This window comes from Berghia stephanieae, chromosome 9 (genome assembly GCF_034508935.2).
Source record: "Berghia stephanieae isolate SIO BIC M18660-M18661 chromosome 9, UCSD_Bste_1.3, whole genome shotgun sequence".
Lineage (NCBI taxonomy): Eukaryota > Metazoa > Mollusca > Gastropoda > Nudibranchia > Aeolidiidae > Berghia > Berghia stephanieae.
In genome coordinates, this window is record NC_088368.1 from 10,059,857 (window position 1) to 10,080,669 (window position 20,813).

Consider the following 20,813-nt stretch of genomic DNA (forward strand, 5'->3'; position numbering starts at 1 on the left):
GTGTGCTGCCATAATAAGTAGTTATATATGGAAAAATATAATAGTGAGCATAAAAAAAAATTAGTAGTTAATGATTCAAGTAAATGTCATTTTAGCCTTTCAATATTTTGATTATGTTATGTTATGTTGTAAATTATTCATTTTTCTCGGTTCTAGTATCAAAAATCATCACCCACTTTTGTAAGTTTCAAAAGATATGTTTACCTTGGTAAACCATTCCAATATTGAATTAGAATTGTTCCTTATGTCAACCACCTGAGTTAGGAAAATTTGAGCAAAGGCAGCTGAAGTAAAATAAATAAAATAGAATTCCCTTTATTCATCCCCGAGGGGAAATTTGTCTTTAGGATCTATTCCAAGGGAAGACTGGAATAACCCAGGCATCAATCGCAGTGCAGCGCCGCAAACTAAGCTAGGGCGAGGTGGCTTGCTCATGGCCACACAATAGGCGGGTAATCGAACTCTGTACATTTTGGGTACGAAGAAAAGACTGTAGCGCTGAGCCCATCTTTCCCCAGACATGCCAAATTGAAAACTTCAAATTAAGTAGTAGTAGTAGTAGTAGTAGTAGTAGTAGTAGTAGTAGTAGAGTAGTAGTAGTAGTAGTAGTAGTAGTAGTAGTAGTAGTAGTAGTAGTAGTAGTAGTAGTAGTAGTAGTAGTAGTAGTAGTAGTAGTAGTAGTAGTAGTAGTAGTAGTAGTAGTAGTAGTAGTAGTAGTAGTAGTAGTAGTATAGTGTAGTAGTAGTAGTAGAAAGTAGTAGTAGTAGTAGTAGTAGTAGTAGTAGTAGTAGTTAGTAGTAGTTAGTAGTAGTAGTAGTAGTAGTAGTAGTAGTAGTAGTAGTAATAGTAGTAGTAGTAGTAGTAGTATAGTAGTAGTAGTAGTAGTAGTAGTAGTAGTAGTAGTAGTAGTATAGTAGTAGTAGTAGTAGTAGTTTGTAGTAGTTTTATTCTTATTATTTATATTATTATTATTATTATTATTATTATTATTATTATTATTATTATTTTATTATTAATATTAAGTATTACTAAGAATTAAAAATTCACAATTTTCCATAAAATTTAGTATTTTGCATGAAATTTGTCTAAAATTCGTAAAATTACGAAAAATTCGTAAGATTCGGCATGTATGTCTGCCCCTGAGCCACTTGAGGATCAAACTACCAAGAACTCTTTTCAATAAAATAAGAGACAAAAGAAAATATAAAGGAATTAAAATTTATGGAAACTGAATTTAAAAATATGGCATAACCAACCTTCTGTACGAGGCCGTCCTTCAACGACAACGACACGGAATTGCTTCCCTTTGTCATGAGCAAATTTCAAGACTTGACTAATTAAAGAAGAACTGTGGACAATGAAAATAAACATGTAAATTGAAGAAAAACTGATTGTTTTAGCTTTTTCCAAATTCTGAAAAAAAAAAAGATTAAAATGTGCAAAATTAGTAAAACTGGAGGATTTGAAAAGCTTCATCTGATGTTTTTCTTATAACGTTTTTTTTTGGTCAAGTCAATGAAAATGAGTTTAATTATAATGTTGAAAACAATTCAAACTTTCAAACACTTAAAATAGGTAACTAACGGGTCAATTACTAATAAAATACTTGGTTGTATAAAAACGTTGGTTGCAAATAACACTTATAACTTATATGTGCGGCTATGTGGTCTAGTGGTATGACACTCGCTTTCGGATCGGAAAGGTCCTGGGTTCGAGCCTTGCTTGGCGCATAGTTGAGTCCTTGGAGGAGGCTCTTTACTCACATTCTCTCACCCTACTCAGGTGTAAAATGAGTACCTGGCCGTTAACAGCGTTGTCCCTGTCTTAAAAAATTGTAATATCGCCTAACAAGCATCATGTACTGTCCTACATGTTAAACATTGCTGTTGGCCAGGGACTCATTGTAAAGCATTTTGAGCACGTTTAGTGGATATTGCGCTATATAAAAGTTCAATAATCATTATTATTATTATTATTATATTATTATTATTATTATTATTATTATTATTATTATTATTATTATTATTATTATTATTATTATATAAGTAATAGAAGTGCTTAATAAAAGAATGATGACAGGCTGCTGTGAAAAAGATTTAAGATAAACATCTTAGAATGATTTTAGCAATAGAAGTATAACACTGCTTTCAAAACTTTTACGCCATGGGCAAGGAAAAACATAAAACAGGTAGATTCAGAGTTCAGTGTCCTTCTATACTCTTAGACTGAGAAGAAAAGAAGACTTAAGAAGAGAGTTCACAGAAGATAAGATAAGATAAGATAAGATATACTTTATTCATCCAAAAAAATGGAAATTCGTTTACAGACGTGGCATGCGTTACAATGTATAAACACAAAGTTTGGCAATCTATGGCAACAAAAATATAATATATATTATATATTATATATATATATATATATATATATATATATATATATATATATATATATATATATATATATATATATATATATAATATATATATATATATATATATATATATATACATAATATATATATATATATATAATATATATAATATATATGCAAATGCACAAAAATGTAAAAATATACAACCAAAAACCAATAGCAACACTTTATATATTAATTTGATAAATTGAGATAGGCCATACCTAGAATGTTTTAACTTCTGTTCTTGTTCATAGTGACAATAATCTATCTCAGAACCCAGACTGAGGCCATACAAGGTCTCTGACGGACGATAACAATAGATTCCCACCAAATAAGGAGCACTCAGGTGATTATTAATGTGCATTCGTACAAAAGGATAATCTAAGGTTTATAAAAAAATAGAACACACACACACACACACACACACTCACACACTTTCATCCTTGCCTTCTCCATGACATGGCATTGCATATCAGCCAGGACTGGAGCTAAAACAAGCAACTTCATTATAGAACAAGGACAGAAATTCAAACAAGCAACTTCATTTTAGAACAAGGACATAAGTTAAAACAAGCAACTCCAGTTAAGAATAAGAACAGAAGTTAAAGCAAGCAACTTCGTTCTAGAACTAGGACATAAATTAAAACAAGCAACATCATTCTAAGAGAAGGACAAAAAGACACACGGAAAGGTTTGTCTCGAGCTAATTCTATGTGGAGAAATTCTGAACATTCTATAAGGTCTTGAGAATTCTCAACTCTCTCAAGATTTTGAAATCTGGATCATCTCAGATGAAAGCCTTGTGATTCACAAAGATATCAGCATCTCTGCTAAAACACTGTAAACAAAATTTAGAAAGAAAAAAAAACACCTAAAAACAAAATAGGACAATAAAAAAGATTGCTTACGCAGCGTATATAAGAATGACGTCTCCATCATCAATCTTATTGTTAGCATAAACTGCCACAGCCTCCGCAGCTTTGGTGATGTTGTCGTAGATGAAGTTGTCAATGACATCATGGAGCATGGCAATGGCCTGAGGGTATAAAAGATATAGATATTTGTGCGGCTATGTGGTCTTGTGATATGACACTCGCTTTCGGATCGGAAGGTCCCGGGTTCGAGCCTCGTACTCAGCGCATAGTTGAGTCCTTGTAAAAGGCTCTTTACTCGAATTTTCTCACCATACTCAGGTGTAAAATGAGTACCTGGCCTAACAGCGTTGTCTTTGTCCGAAAAATTGTAAGATCGCCTAACAGGCGTCATGTCCCGTCCTTCATGTTAAATGTTGCTGTTGACCAGGGAGCCCTTGTAAAGCAATTTGAGCACATTTAGAGGATATTGCGCAATATAAAGCTGAATTTTAATTTTTTTTAATTTTTAGATAAATATACACATAAGTATTATCTCTTACACACAAACCATCCTTTTTTATCAAGCCTCAGGTGGAAGCCTTTTTGACTAGTCTTCATGTATAGATATAAATAAGTGATGGACATTGCCCTATATGAAAGCTCCAATTAATTTTTTTTTTTTCAATTTATTAACTCACTCAACCCTAACACCGACTATATCCGTAGTATAACCGAGGTTACTTTTACCCCATGCCCATTTATTACATTTTTCTGAGACAGATTATAGGCGTAGTATCAAACCTAATGTTTTTAGATTTTACATGTTGAATAAAGCTATCTATGTACATGCTCATTTTTAATACATTTTTTCCAATTTGAAAAGTAGCAAAAATCTCTAGGATCGAGTGAGTTAATGGCAGTGCCAAACGCTTACTTTTTCATCCTCAGTTCCTTGTGGTATCTGACTGATTTGCTGTTTCAGATGTTTGATGGCATTTCCCATGCTAGTACTTAATGGCCGACAATCGTTGATGTATCTGAAGAACAAAATTTACAAACCAAAAAAATAAAGGCATAAAAATAGAACTTTATTTATCAATCTTTGATTTTTTCTTAAAATGTTAAAAAGAGTGTTAATCTTTTCAAAGTAGACGATAATGAAAAATTAGAATAAAAGCATGAACTGAAATTAATTTTAAAAGACAAATGATGTGTGAGTTTCAGAGTTTCCCTTTGTTGCAAACGTGTAAATGTTGCTGTTCGAAGCTCGAAGAAATAAATAGCAATGTGAAATTGAATGTAAGCTTCAATTTAATATACGAAAACAGATAAAATGGGCGTTTCGGGTTTCCCCTTTATCAACAAAACAGGATGAATGGAACACTACAGACGAATGAGATGAATTCATCTTAACAACGCCACTACCACATTATCTCGTTCGTCTGTAGTATTTCATTAAGCTAAACATAATTGCATCCAGGAACAATATCAGCATCGGAATCATATATTTTGAAAATTGGTATTCACTGTTTTTAAGGTGTGCAATGTGCGGCTATGTGGTCTAGTGGTATGACACTCGCTTTCGGATCGGAAGGTCCTGGGTTCGAGCCTCGTGCTCGGCGCATAGTTGAGTCCTTGGAAAAGGCTCTTTACTCACATTCTCTCACCGTACTCAGGTGTAAAATGAGTACCTGGCCGTTACCAGCGTTGTCTTTGTCCGAAAAATTGTAATATCGCCTAACAGGCATCATGTCCCGTCCTACATGTTAAATGTTGCTGTTTACCAGGGACCCCTTGTAAAGCGCTTTGAGCACATTTCAGTGGATATTGCGCTATAAAGCTCAATTTTAAAAAAATATTTTTTTTTGAAGAAAACGTACTTGATACACGGGGCCAAAAAGTTCTTCTCAAGATCTCGGCTCAACTCTTTCTCTTCTGGTGTCTTATACTTGGCAATCACCTAAAACAAAACAAAAAGGGAAAAACATATTTTTTAAAAAATCTACTTATATCCTTCCGCCCGACAATGTAGGATGTCATGAGCCTCGGCATTCAACAAAGGACAGAAGATAATCTATCAAACAAACATCTTGTGTCAAATTCAAGATAAACAGTAGAAAATGAAATACTTGATCATCTTCTTCTTCAAGTACCAAGTCTGTGCCAGACATCGGTGATCATGTTTATATCCGTTGTATATTTTAATTTCTGCATTGATTAACTATTGATTGTAACTTTTTGTCTTTTGGGCGGGGTTTCATTCATAGCGCCCTGAGCACCTTTGAGTGGAAGTGTTCGCTTTATAAATGCTTCATTATTATTAGTATTTTTATTTTGACTTGAAGCGGAGTGTCAGACAAAACCCATGAAAGCAATATAAAGGGAAGAAGAGGACTCTCTCTCTCTCTCTCTCTCCCCTCCTCACTCCTCTCTCTCTCACTCCCCTCCTCTCTCACTCTCTCTCTCTCCTCTCTCTCTCTCTCTCTCTCTCCTCTCTCTCTCTCCTCTCTCCTCTCTCCTCTCTCTCTCTCTCTCTCACTCTCTCTCTTCACCCTCTCTCTCTCTCTCTCTCTCTCTCTCTCTCTGGCAACTTTTAGCCATCTCGCAATAATTAGTTCGCTGTAAAAACGCTAATTGCAACTGTGTTAATCATATGTATATTCTAGTCATTTTTTCCCTGGTTAATGTGAGTATATATTGCAGTCACCAAAATCAAGCTTACTGAAGTCACATAGTCAAGACGATTCAATCAGTGATCAGAGGAAGAAACGAGAAGAAAAAAAAATTGTTTTTTACTTTTCCTTTCTTTTATTTATCTTTTTGAGCATAAATCTTAAAATTCAGGACAAATCCAGAAGAATTGGGACACTTGGCCAGTATGTTTTTGTTGAATAATGAGTGATGGTACAGGATGGCCATGATAGTACTCCTTACTAGTCTAGCATTGTAAGGCCCTTTATACAGCACACAGCTTACCACAATTGACCAAAGTGTGAATGAGTAACTGGCTGTAGGGTTAAGTTATTGTAAAATCAATAGCAAAGTCTAAAAAGATATTTTAAAAATTAATTTATAAATACATTTTTTTAAAAATAAAAACAAAACAAAACCAGCTTTGTGGTGTAGGACATTTCCCTTTAAGACAAAATATGACATAACACATATTGACACGGTTCATCATAACATTTTGTGTATATACTTCTCTTTTTTTTTTTTAAATTTTGGTAGCATAATGTGTAATAATTAAAGCAGTCTTAAGACCAGAAAACTATTTCAAATGTGCATTGCGCATTTTAATAACGTGCAAATGGTAGACTGGTGATCTAATTCTCTATTAAGCACTTGACATGGAGCTGACCCTCCAAATTCTCAAAAGGAACAAAATAAGGGATATTTCAATAACATTCATGGATTGATTTTTAAAAAGTAATTTTTCAAACCTCCTTAAGAGTGGTGAGAAGAGCAACACATCGTGCATCGGCTCCGACAATCTTCTGATGAAGGAACTGAAAGCCTAGGTTGAATATCCCGTCATCGATTTTAAATCCCTAGTCCTGGGAAGGGAAGAAAATTTTAAAAAAGTAATCATTAATATGAGTGATTATTAATTTTAGCGAAATGTGCCTAAAAAATCCCTTCATGCCATAAGGTCTATGAAGCTCATCTCGATTCCTGTGTTATTTACAAATTTCTTACCTTAAGCCATTCTTACAGACCCAGCCATCCATCCAGTCACTGGGTGAACAGAGGGGTCAGGAAAAAAAAAAACAGTTGACTGCACTTGGGATCAATATCAGCCTCTTTCTTGTGAGGTGAGTGCCATTGAGACCCATATAGTGTCTAAGCAATCATAAAATAAAGAATGAAATGAGTAAAAAAAAAAAAAAATAAAGACCAGAAAATATAACAAAAGTGCTTTACTCAGTCCCAAGCAAAACAGCAGCACTCAAGATTTAGGACAAAACACCTTATCCAAAATAGTTGCAGCTTCATGTGATGAGGCCTGTAAGGCAATATTACAATTTCTTAACAAAGACAACACCGAGAATGGACAGGTCTTGCACCTGAGTACGGTGAGAGAATATGCAAGTAAAGAGTCTTTTCAAAGGGACTCAACTTTGCATCACTAAGAGCGGGACTCAAACACAAGACCTAATGCTCGAGGGCGTGTGGCCACAATACTACAAAGCCACATGAAGGTAATTCAAAGGTAAATGACTTGCAAGCACACCATCAAATCATCCACTCTGCATTAACAGTTAGGGTAAATGAACTGATGTAAACTGAGATAACACCTTTTTTTTTATTTGGCCGGAAAGTTATACTTCACATACTTATCTTACCATGACAACTAACTTGTCTAAAAATCTTAAAACCGATACTTCCTTGAAACTTCAATTTTTTAAAAATTGGAATCACCTTCAAACAGCCGATATCTAAAATAAATTTTCTGACAAGAATTTTAAAAACTGGTTTGTGAGTTCAAGACAGATTACTCCCATAAAAACTCCACAAAACATGCCACAAGAATATTCCCTGGAAAGACACCAGAAATTTGTGATACTTCCGTTGAGAGATCCATCACAAACACAACTCAACTAGCATCTAAGTAAAATCAGCCAACTTTATTTTTTTCACGTCCGTAGAAATGTATTATTTAGATGCTTAACAAAATCAAATCCTGCGTATTTAAAAGTCAGCCTAACCTCCAATCAATTTGACTTCTGACCTCTGTAATCAATTTTAAAAATCATCTTTTTAAAGGCTTAGAAAATAAAACTCTGTTTATTCATCCCCAAAGGGGAAATTTGTCTTTAGGGTCTATTCAAATGGAATCGCATTGAAATGGTGTGTCACGGATATAAATAAAAAATAAATTAAAATAAAATAAATAAAATACCCTTTATTTATCCCAGAGGGGAAATTTGTCTTTAGGGTCTATTCCAAGGGAAGACTGGAATAACCCAGACATCGGCCGCAGTGCAGCGCCGCAAATTAAGCTAGGGCGAGGTGACTTGCTCAAGGCCACACAACGCAGCGGTGGGTGATCGAACTCGGTACCTTTCTGGTACGAAGCAAAGACCGTACCACTGAGCCACGCTGCCCCCTAAATAGCAGTGTCTGTGATAATTGTTGGTCAAGAAAATTGGGTAGGCCAACTTACAACATTTCTTTCTCTTTCATGACCCATCGCTGTTCCTCGGATAAGTTAACTCCTTCAACTTTGCTGCTCTTCTTCTTTGCCTTGGCTTTGTCGTCAGCAGCCGAAGCACCCTCTCCTCCTTTTGTGTCTTTCTTAGATGCAGCTCCTGATGCGTCTTTTTTACCTCCTGAAAACAAGACATTGCATAAAGTATATTGAAAAAGTTGTTGCTCGAAGCTCAAAGTAATAAATAGCAATTGGAAATTAAATGGAAACTTCAATTTATTCAACTAAGACAGAAAATATGGATATTTCAGGTTTTCCCTTTAGCAACAAAACACGAATAAATGAAACACTAAGGACGAATGAGAGATGTGAGAATGGCGTAGTTAAGGAGACATCCTAACTACAATTCCCTTAACTATGTCAGAGCAATTCTATCATCTGTCGAATCAATTGATTATTTAGGCATATTGATCGATCCTTAGATTGTTTATAAATCAGGTCAAGGTTGAACTTATTTCATTTCTGTCCAATCGAAAGAATCAGTTTGACAACAGACGAACTCTGACCTTTGATGGCTCAAAGATTTTTCCCTGTCTAATTTTATTTCCACGACGAGAGTATAAAAATTAAAATGAATAAGGGCCTGTGTGTAATTTGTCCTCATCAAAATTCATACTGTGATTTTTATTTTCAAGTTTAATTTACAGCAAAGATTTGTTGTCAGACTTAATTACCAGACTGATTTCGATTGTTGATGGCATAAAAAAAAAATTAAAAATTGAGCTTTTATATAGCGTAATATCCACTAAATGTGCTTTACAAGGAGTCCCTGGTCAACAGTAACATTTAACACGGGACATGACATCTATTAGGCGATATTACAATTTTTTTCGGACAGAGACAACGCTGTTAACGGCCAGGTACTCATTTTACACCTGAGTACAGTGAGAGAATGTGAGTAAAGAGCTTTCTCCAAGGACTCAATTATGCGCTGAGCGAAGCTCGAACCCAGGACCTTCCGATCCAAAAGCGAGTGTCATACCACTAGACCACATAACCGTACAAGATCACAAAGCCAGAATTTCAAAAATTTACTTTGGGACGGTGTGAGCCAAATAGATGAATAAGTAAATAAAATATTTTCAAAATATATCTAAAAAAAAAAAATATACATAAACTCACCAGATGCAGCACTTCCTCCTCCTCCACCCCCACTACCTCCAGCGCTAGCAGATGCAGCACCAGCAGCAGCCCCGCCTGCACCTGTTGCTTCTGCCTTTTTGGCTTCTTTTGCTGCTCTCTGCCTCTCCTGTTTTGGATAAAACAATCAAGAAAAAGAATTTGAAAAGAAAAAAAAAAGAAAAAGAAAAACGCCAAGCTTATCTTGCATTTTCATACAGTGGCTTTCAAAATGCAAGGAAATCGACTAATAAAGAATACTAAGCCAAAAACAAACAAAAAAGCAACAAATAATAAAAAAATAACTATAAATTAAAATAAAAAGTAATATATATACAGACCTGCCACTTCACGAAAAAGAAAACCAGTATGACATTGTAAAAAAATCAGTATCTGGGGAAAAAAATCAGTATGAGACGTAAAATTATCCAATTATCCCCCCCCCCCCCTTATTTTTCCCCAACACCCAAAATGGCACGCACAACGCCAATCTGGCAATCAGACTACTAACTTATTTAAAGATGGTAGCACTTGGTAACGAGTCAGAAGCCAGGGACCGCGGTGGTTTACCAGTACAGCTCGCTGTCGCTTCACAAAGGAAATGAAAACTAAATAACGCGCCGTGTGTGTTTTCTATCTGTGTGAGGGCATCACAAAGAGGCTCGCTACGTCATGTGATCTATCGAGGTATCGCGGGACGGGTCAAAGTTCACGAGACTTGAAAATTTTAACGTGCAACGTAAAGCACAAAGTAAACGTAAAAGAGAGGGGTGGAGGGCTGCGGGCCCTTGGTCACTTGGTGAAATCGGTACGATCGGCATGCAGATCGGGAAATCGGTACGATCGGCAAGTAAATCGGGAAATCGGTAAATACGAAAAAAAGGTCTTGCAAATCGGTATGATACCGATTAATCGGTATGAACGGCAGGTCTGTATATATATAATCTTCTTCTTTCCATTATAATTTATGATTTTGGCAAAATGTGTTTTCATGCATGGTTTTGACCTTCGACCTACGTTGATAGTTTGTTGAAACTGTTTCATTCTATCTTAATCTATTTTCGATTTATCAACTTAGGTTGAAGGTCAAAACCATGCATAAAAACACTTTTCGACAAAATCATGAAATTAAAATGAAAAAGAAAAAGACATACAAAGAGAGATAAGAATATTTCACCTGAATTGCCCTTCTTTCAGCCTTTAGTTGTGCCTTTGATTTTGGTTGCTCTCCACTACCACCAACACCACCCCCTCCAACACCTTCTCCTTCTCCCGAAGGTTTCATATCTTTGGGGCCTGATTTGGTGGCTTTTGATTGCTTGCCAGGTCCTGAAGAGATTTTCAGCAAAATAAATAAATAAATACAAACAAACAAAACAAAATACTTAGAGAAAACAAAGTTTTTCAAAAATTAAAATTAAAAAATTATGCCTTTTTCGCCACGACATCAGAAGATATCGTCACCTAGGCATTCCACTAAGGAATATAGATAATTCATCAAACAAGGTATCTGATGTCAACAGGAATCACCCATGTTGTCCAAGTGAGCAAATTGGGGGTTAATAATCTTGCTCAAGGAAAAAAATGAAAGTGCCTGAAGTGGGGCTCGAACCCGGGTCCTTCCAGATCACAGTGCAATGCCTTAACCACTCGGCCACTTCGCCCCCCGAATTCAAAAATAAAAATAAAACAAACAAATATTTATTGATTTTAAATTGATCACGGTTGAGTTTATATGACTTTAATAGTCTAATATTATTGTGGTCCATCTCTGAAGGCCCAGTAGAAGTTTATGGACCCTTTCTGAGCACTGGCAAGGACATCAAAGACGGAAGGAAGCACCCTCCTGAAGTTGATATGAAAAACAGTGGAAGGTCTTGATAGCTTCTATAGTGGCATGGCCGAAAACAGTCCCAATGGTACTTTTATCTTCATCTGACTACACATCGGCAATGGTGTCTTAAAAAATGAACTATTGTCGAGTGGAATCAAGACTGAGTACCAGTAATAGTAATAGTGGATTGAATATACTCATGATATCAAGACTGATAAGATGAGCATCGGCAATTCATTTTAGCTCAATTTGAGGTTTTAGTTTGTTAATTTTTCATTTTTTAAAATTTCCTTTTTTTTTTGGCAGGGGGGGGGGGGGGGGGGGGGTAAAAGGTCTGTCTCAATTTACCGACATTCAGTCTCAGCTCCAGGCCTGGCTTAGCAGGGCAGCTTGCGTAGACAAGTAGACAGTCTCACACATAATGGGTGACGTAGGGAGCGTTTCTCATTTCCTATTTGTTGAAAACCAAGAATATTGATATTGGGAATTCCCATTACTGGTATACTGGTATCAGTACCGAAATATGATGGCACGGCCCAGGACTAGGCTTGACCACTGACATCATGATTTTGGTCAATGAAGATTCACGGGATGTTATTGGACAATAGTCTTAGTTTTTCTTTGACTGTTGTTTTACGGGATCTCTCTGCATTTTCATTGACTGTTGTGTTTTATTTCACTGCTGGATATCTTGATCTTTAAAATTTTTGAAAGACAAATTATTCTGGTATCAATGGTTTGCATGTCGATATAACTGTAATGTGGCAAAATTGTCGATTTTGGTAATAAATTTATACGAATGTTATAAAGCGTAAAAAAAACGGGACTTTTGATGTCATGTTCGATATAAGCGTGATGTCGATATAATCGTTGTCAATATATCCACTCTGCACTGTATTTAAAAAATTTTTGATGAAGATCAACATTTAAAATATCTAAATGATCTAGTTTTCAATATTTACTCTGATTTTAAATGACAAATGATCCAAAAACTCAGAAAAAAAGCTTACCACAGAGTTCTTTAAAATTTTGATAAATCACGAGCTCAACAATTCCTATTAGATCAGGTGGAAAGAAATCCTATCATATGAGTAGCAATATTCCTATTAGATCAGGTGGAAAGAAATCCTATCGTATGAGTAGCAATATTCCTATTAGATCAGGTGGAAAGAAATCCTATCGTATGAGTAGCAATATTCCTATTAGATCAGGTGGAAAGAAATCCTATCGTATGAGTAGCAATATTCCTATTAGATCAGGTGGAAAGAAATCCTATCGTATGAGTAGCAATATTCCTATTAGATCAGGTGGAAAGAAATCCTATCGTATGAGTAGCAATATTCCTATTAGATCAGGTGGAAAGAAATCCTATCGTATGAGTAGCAATATTCCTATTAGATCAGGTGGAAAGAAATCCTATCGTATGAGTAGCAATATTCCTATTAGATCAGGTGGAAAGAAATCCTATCGTATGAGTAGCAATATTCCTATTAGATCAGGTGGAAAGAAATCCTATCGTATGAGTAGCAATATTCCTATTAGATCAGGTGGAAAGAAATCCTATCGTATGAGTAGCAATATTCCTATTAGATCAGGTGGAAAGAAATCCTATCGTATGAGTAGCAATATTCCTATTAGATCAGGTGGAAAGAAATCCTATCGTATGAGTAGCAATATTCCTATTAGATCAGGTGAAAAGAAATCCTATCGTATGAGTAGCAATATTCCTATTAGATCAGGTGGAAAGAAATCCTATCGTATGAGTAGCAATATTCCTATTAGATCAGGTGGAAAGAAATCCTATCGTATGAGTAGCAATATTCCTATTAGATCAGGTGGAAAGAAATCCTATCGTATGAGTAGCAATATTCCTATTAGATCAGGTGGAAAGAAATCCTATCGTATGAGTAGCAATATTCCTATTAGATCAGGTGGAAAGAAATCCTATCGTACGATTAGCAATATTCCTATTAGATCAGGTGGAAAGAAATCCTATCGTATGAGTAGCAATATTCCTATTAGATCAGGTGGAAAGAAATCCTATCGTATGAGTAGCAATATTCCTATTAGATCAGGTGGAAAGAAATCCTATCGTATGAGTAGCAATATTCCTATTAGATCAGGTGGAAAGAAATCCTATCGTATGAGTAGCAATATTCCTATTAGATCAGGTGGAAAGAAATCCTATCGTATGAGTAGCAATATTCCTATTAGATCAGGTGGAAAGAAATCCTATCGTATGAGTAGCAATATTCCTATTAGATCAGGTGGAAAGAAATCCTATCGTATGAGTAGCAATATTCCTATTAGATCAGGTGGAAAGAAATCCTATCGTATGAGTAGCAATATTCCTATTAGATCAGGTGGAAAGAAATCCTATCGTATGAGTAGCAATATTCCTATTAGATCAGGTGGAAAGAAATCCTATCGTATGAGTAGCAATATTCCTATTAGATCAGGTGGAAAGAAATCCTATTGTATGAGTAGCAATATTCCTATTAGATCAGGTGGAAAGAAATCCTATCGTATGAGTGGCAATATTCCTATTAGATCAGGTGGAAAGAAATCCTATCGTATGAGTGGCAATATTCCTATTAGATCAGGTGGAAAGAAATCCTATCGTATGAGTAGCAATATTCCTATTAGATCAGGTGGAAAGAAATCCTATCGTATGAGTAGCAATATTCCTATTAGATCAGGTGGAAAGAAATCCTATCGTATGAGTAGCAATATTCCTATTAGATCAGGTGGAAAGAAATCCTATCGTATGAGTAGCAATATTCCTATTAGATCAGGTGGAAAGAAATCCTATCGTATGAGTAGCAATATTCCTATTAGATCAGGTGGAAAGAAATCCTATCGTATGAGTAGCAATATTCCTATTAGATCAGGTGGAAAGAAATCCTATCGTACGAGTAGCAATATTCCTATTAGATCAGGTGGAAAGAAATCCTATCGTATGAGTAGCAATATTCCTATTAGATCAGGTGGAAAGAAATCCTATCGTATGAGTAGCAATATTCCTATTAGATCAGGTGGAAAGAAATCCTATCGTATGAGTAGCAATATTCCTATTAGATCAGGTGGAAAGAAATCCTATCGTATGAGTAGCAATATTCCTATTAGATCAGGTGGAAAGAAATCCTATCGTATGAGTAGCAATATTCCTATTAGATCAGGTGGAAAGAAATCCTATTGTATGAGTAGCAATATTCCTATTAGATCAGGTGGAAAGAAATCCTATCGTATGAGTGGCAATATTCCTATTAGATCAGGTGGAAAGAAATCCTATCGTATGAGTGCAATATTCCTATTAGATCAGGTGGAAAGAAATCCTATCGTATGAGTAGCAATATTCCTATTAGATCAGGTGGAAAGAAATCCTATCGTATGAGTAGCAATATTCCTATTAGATCAGGTGGAAAGAAATCCTATCGTATGAGTAGCAATATTCCTATTAGATCAGGTGGAAAGAAATCCTATCGTATGAGTAGCAATATTCCTATTAGATCAGGTGGAAAGAAATCCTATCGTATGAGTAGCAATATTCCTATTAGATCAGGTGGAAAGAAATCCTATCGTATGAGTAGCAATATTCCTATTAGATCAGGTGGAAAGAAATCCTATCGTACGAGTAGCAATATTCCTATTAGATCAGGTGGAAAGAAATCCTATCGTATGAGTAGCAATATTCCTATTAGATCAGGTGGAAAGAAATCCTATCGTATGAGTAGCAATATTCCTATTAGATCAGGTGGAAAGAAATCCTATCGTATGAGTAGCAATATTCCTATTAGATCAGGTGGAAAGAAATCCTATCGTATGAGTAGCAATATTCCTATTAGATCAGGTGGACAGAAATCCTATCGTACGAGTAGCAATATTCCTATTAGATCAGGTGGAAAGAAATCCTATCGTATGAGTAGCAATATTCCTATTAGATCAGGTGGAAAGAAATCCTATCGTATGAGTAGCAATATTCCTATTAGATCAGGTGGACAGAAATCCTATCGTACGAGTAGCAATATTCCTATTAGATCAGGTGGACAGAAATCCTATTGTATGAGTAGCAATATTCCTATTAGATCAGGTGGAAAGAAATCCTATCGTATGAGTGGCAATATTCCTATTAGATCAGGTGGAAAGAAATCCTATCGTATGAGTGGCAATATTCCTATTAGATCAGGTGGAAGAAATCCTATCGTATGAGTGGCAATATTCCTATTAGATCAGGTGGAAAGAAATCCTATCGTATGAGTAGCAATATTCCTATTAGATCAGGTGGAAAGAAATCCTATCGTATGAGTAGCAATATTCCTATTAGATCAGGTGGAAAGAAATCCTATCGTATGAGTAGCAATATTCCTATTAGATCAGGTGGAAAGAAATCCTATCGTATGAGTAGCAATATTCCTATTAGATCAGGTGGAAAGAATCCTATCGTATGAGTAGCAATATTCCTATTAGATCAGGTGGAAAGAAATCCTATCGTATGAGTAGCAATATTCCTATTAGATCAGGTGGAAAGAAATCCTATCGTATGAGTAGCAATATTCCTATTAGATCAGGTGGAAAGAAATCCTATCGTATGAGTAGCAATATTCCTATTAGATCAGGTGGAAAGAAATCCTATCGTATGAGTAGCAATATTCCTATTAGATCAGGTGGAAAGAAATCCTATCGTATGAGTAGCAATATTCCTATTAGATCAGGTGGAAAGAAATCCTATCGTATGAGTAGCAATATTCCTATTAGATCAGGTGGAAAGAAATCCTATCGTATGAGTAGCAATATTCCTATTAGATCAGGTGGAAAGAAATCCTATCGTATGAGTAGCAATATTCCTATTAGATCAGGTGGAAAGAAATCCTATCGTATGAGTAGCAATATTCCTATTAGATCAGGTGGAAGAAATCCTATCGTATGAGTAGCAATATTCCTATTAGATCAGGTGGAAAGAAATCCTATCGTATGAGTAGCAATATTCCTATTAGATCAGGTGGAAAGAAATCCTATCGTATGAGTAGCAATATTCCTATTAGATCAGGTGGAAAGAAATCCTATCGTATGAGTAGCAATATTCCTATTAGATCAGTGGAAAGAAATCCTATCGTATGAGTAGCAATATTCCTATTAGATCAGGTGGAAAGAAATCTATCGTATGAGTAGCAATATTCCTATTAGATCAGGTGAAAGAAATCCTATGTATGAGTAGCAATTATTCACTATTAGATCAGTACAGAATTATGTAGAAGCAATATCCTATTAGATCAGGTGAAAATCCTATCGTATGAGTCAATATTCCTATTAGATCAGGTGGAAAGAAATCCTATCGTATGAGTAGCAATATTCCTATTAGATCAGGTGGAAAGAAATCCTATCGTATGAGTAGCAATATTCCTATTAGATCAGGTGGAAAGAATCCTATCGTATGAGTAGCAATATTCCTATTAGATCAGGTGGAAAGAAATCCTATCGTATGAGTAGCAATATTCCTATTAGATCAGGTGGAAAGAAATCCTATCGTATGAGTGCAATATTCCTATTAGATCAGGTGGAAAGAAATCCTATCGTATGAGTAGCAATATTCCTATTAGATCAGGTGGAAAGAAATCCTATCGTATGAGTAGCAATATTCCTATTTCCTATTAGATCAGGTGGAAAGAAATCCTATCGTATGAGTAGCAATATTCCTATTAGATCAGGTGGAAAGAAATCCTATCGTATGAGTAGCAATATTCCTATTAGATCAGGTGGAAAGAAATCCTATCGTATGAGTAGCAATATTCCTATTAGATCAGGTGGAAAGAAATCCTATCGTATGAGTAGCAATATTCCTATTAGATCAGGTGGAAAGAAATCCTATCGTATGAGTAGCAATATTCCTATTAGATCAGGTGGAAAGAAATCCTATCGTATGAGTAGCAATATTCCTATTAGATCAGGTGGAAAGAAATCCTATCGTATGAGTAGCAATATTCCTATTAGATCAGGTGGAAAGAAATCCTATCGTATGAGTAGCAATATTCCTATTAGATCAGGTGGAAAGAAATCCTATCGTATGAGTAGCAATATTCCTATTAGATCAGGTGGAAAGAAATCCTATCGTATGAGTAGCAATATTCCTATTAGATCAGGTGGAAAGAAATCCTATCGTATGAGTAGCAATATTCCTATTAGATCAGGTGGAAAGAAATCCTATCGTATGAGTAGCAATATTCCTATTAGATCAGGTGGAAAGAAATCCTATCGTATGAGTAGCAATATTCCTATTAGATCAGGTGGAAAGAAATCCTATCGTATGAGTAGCAATATTCCTATTAGATCAGGTGGAAAGAAATCCTATCGTATGAGTAGCAATATTCCTATTAGATCAGGTGGAAAGAAATCCTATCGTATGAGTAGCAATATTCCTATTAGATCAGGTGGAAAGAAATCCTATCGTATGAGTAGCAATATTCCTATTAGATCAGGTGGAAAGAAATCCTATCGTATGAGTAGCAATATTCCTATTAGATCAGGTGGAAAGAAATCCTATCGTATGAGTAGCAATATTCCTATTAGATCAGGTGGAAAGAAATCCTATCGTATGAGTAGCAATATTCCTATTAGATCAGGTGGAAAGAATCCTATCGTATGAGTAGCAATATTCCTATTAGATCAGGTGGAAAGAAATCCTATCGTATGAGTAGCAATATTCCTATTAGATCAGGTGGAAAGAAATCCTATCGTATGAGTAGCAATATTCCTATTAGATCAGGTGGAAAGAAATCCTATCGTATGAGTAGCAATATTCCTATTAGATCAGGTGGAAAGAAATCCTATCGTATGAGTAGCAATATTCCTATTAGATCAGGTGGAAAGAAATCCTATCGTATGAGTAGCAATATTCCTATTAGATCAGGTGGAAAGAAATCCTATCGTATGAGTAGCAATATTCTATTAGATCAGGTGGAAAGAAATCCTATCGTATGAGTAGCAATATTCCTATTAGATCAGGTGGAAAGAAATCCTATCGTACGAGTAGCAATATTCCTATTAGATCAGGTGGAAGAAATCCTATCGTATGAGTAGCAATATTCCTATTAGATCAGGTGGAAAGAAATCCTATCGTATGAGTGGCAATATTCCTATTAGATCAGGTGGAAAGAAATCCTATCGTATGAGTGGCAATATTCCTATTAGATCAGGTGGAAAGAAATCCTATCGTATGAGTGGCAATATTCCTATTAGATCAGGTGGAAAGAAATCCTATCGTATGAGTAGCAATATTCCTATTAGATCAGGTGGAAAGAAATCCTATCGTATGAGTAGCAATATTCCTATTAGATCAGGTGGAAAGAAATCCTATCGTATGAGTAGCAATATTCCTATTAGATCAGGTGGAAAGAAATCCTATCGTATGAGTAGCAATATTCCTATTAGATCAGGTGGAAAGAAATCCTATCGTATGAGTAGCAATATTCCTATTAGATCAGGTGGAAAGAAATCCTATCGTATGAGTAGCAATATTCCTATTAGATCAGGTGGAAAGAAATCCTATCGTATGAGTAGCAATATTCCTATTAGATCAGGTGGAAAGAAATCCTATCGTATAGTAGCAATATTCCTATTAGATCAGGTGGAAAGAAATCCTATCGTATGAGTAGCAATATTCCTATTAGATCAGGTGGAAAGAAATCCTATCGTATGAGTAGCAATATTCCTATTAGATCAGGTGGAAAGAAATCCTATCGTATGAGTAGCAATATTCCTATTAGATCAGGTGGACAGAAATCCTATCGTACGAGTAGCAATATTCCTATTAGATCAGGTGGAAAGAAATCCTATCGTATGAGTAGCAATATTCCTATTAGATCAGGTGGAAAGAAATCCTATCGTATGAGTAGCAATATTCCTATTAGATCAGGTGGACAGAAATCCTATCGTAGAGTAGCAATATTCCTATTAGATCAGGTGGAGAGAAATCCTATGCGTACGAATATCGTAGTAGCAATATTCCTATTAGATCAGGTGGAAAGAAATCCTATCGTATGAGTAGCAATATTCCTATTAGATCAGGTGGAAAGAAATCCTATCGTATGAGTAGCAATATTCCTATTAGATCAGGTGGACAGAAATCCTATCGTACGAGTAGCAATATTCCTATTAGATCAGGTGGAAAGAAATCCTATCGTATGAGTAGCAATATTCCTATTAGATCAGGTGGAAAGAAATCCTATCGTATGAGTAGCAATATTCCTATTAGATCAGGTGGACAGAAATCCTATCGTACGAGTAGCAATATTCCTATTAGATCAGGTGGACAGAAATCCTATCGTACGAGTAGCAATATTCCTATTAGATCAGGTGGAAAGAAATCCTATCGTATGAGTAGCAATATTCCTATTAGATCAGGTGGAAAGAAATCCTATCGTATGAGTAGCAATATTCCTATTAGATCAGGTGGAAAGAAATCCTATCGTATGAGTAGCAATATTCCTATTAGATCAGGTGGAAAGAAATCCTATCGTATGAGTAGCAATATTCCTATTAGATCAGGTGGAAAGAAATCCTATCGTATGAGTAGCAATATTCCTATTAGATCAGGTGGAAAGAAATCCTATCGTATGAGTAGCAATATTCCCATTAGATCAGGTGGAAAGAAATCCTATCGTATGAGTAGCAATATTCCTATTAGATCAGGTGGAAAGAAATCCTATCGTATGAGTAGCAATATTCCTATTAGATCAGGTGGAAAGAAATCCTATCGTATGAGTAGCAATATTCCTATTAGATCAGGTGGAAAGAAATCCTATCGTATGAGTAGCAATATTCCTATTAGATCAGGTGGAAAGAAATCCTATCGTATGAGTAGCAATATTCCTATTAGATCAGGTGGAAAGAAATCCTATTGTATGAGTAGCAATATTCCTATTAGATCAGGTGGAAAGAAATCCTATCGTATGAGTGGCAATATTCCTATTAGATCAGGTGGAAAGAAATCCTATCGTATGAGTGGCAATATTCCTATTAGATCAGGTGGAAAGAAATCCTATCGTATGAGTAGCAATATTCCTATTAGATCAGGTGGAAAGAAATCCTATCGTATGAGTAGCAATATTCCTATTAGATCAGGTGGAAAGAAATCCTATCGTATGAGTAGCAATATTCCTATTAGATCAGGTGGAAAGAAATCCTATCGTATGAGTAGCAATATTCCTATTAGATCAGGTGGAAAGAAATCCTATCGTATGAGTAGCAATATTCCTATTAGATCAGGTGGAAAGAAATCCTATCGTATGAGTAGCAATATTCCTATTAGATCAGGTGGAAAGAAATCCTATCGTACGAGTAGCAATATTCCTATTAGATCAGGTGGAAAGAAATCCTATCGTACGAGTA

General features: G+C 35.5%; 1 protein-coding gene across 1 annotated transcript in view; it reads right to left on the reverse strand.

Annotated features, from left to right (window-relative positions):
• Window positions 1–20,813, reverse strand: part of LOC144979119 (translation initiation factor eIF2B subunit delta-like) — a 35,415-nt gene that overhangs the window by 4,866 nt on the left and 9,736 nt on the right. The window contains exons 4-12 of the mRNA XM_078925718.1: window positions 10,773–10,924; window positions 9,599–9,725; window positions 8,432–8,597; window positions 7,499–7,514; window positions 6,708–6,815; window positions 5,148–5,227; window positions 4,202–4,304; window positions 3,322–3,449; window positions 1,257–1,348 (exon numbers count right to left, since the gene is read on the reverse strand). Of these exons, the coding sequence (XP_078781844.1) occupies window positions 1,257–1,348; window positions 3,322–3,449; window positions 4,202–4,304; window positions 5,148–5,227; window positions 6,708–6,815; window positions 7,499–7,514; window positions 8,432–8,597; window positions 9,599–9,725; window positions 10,773–10,924 (972 nt within the window). The remainder of the gene's footprint in view (window positions 1–1,256; window positions 1,349–3,321; window positions 3,450–4,201; window positions 4,305–5,147; window positions 5,228–6,707; window positions 6,816–7,498; window positions 7,515–8,431; window positions 8,598–9,598; window positions 9,726–10,772; window positions 10,925–20,813) is intronic.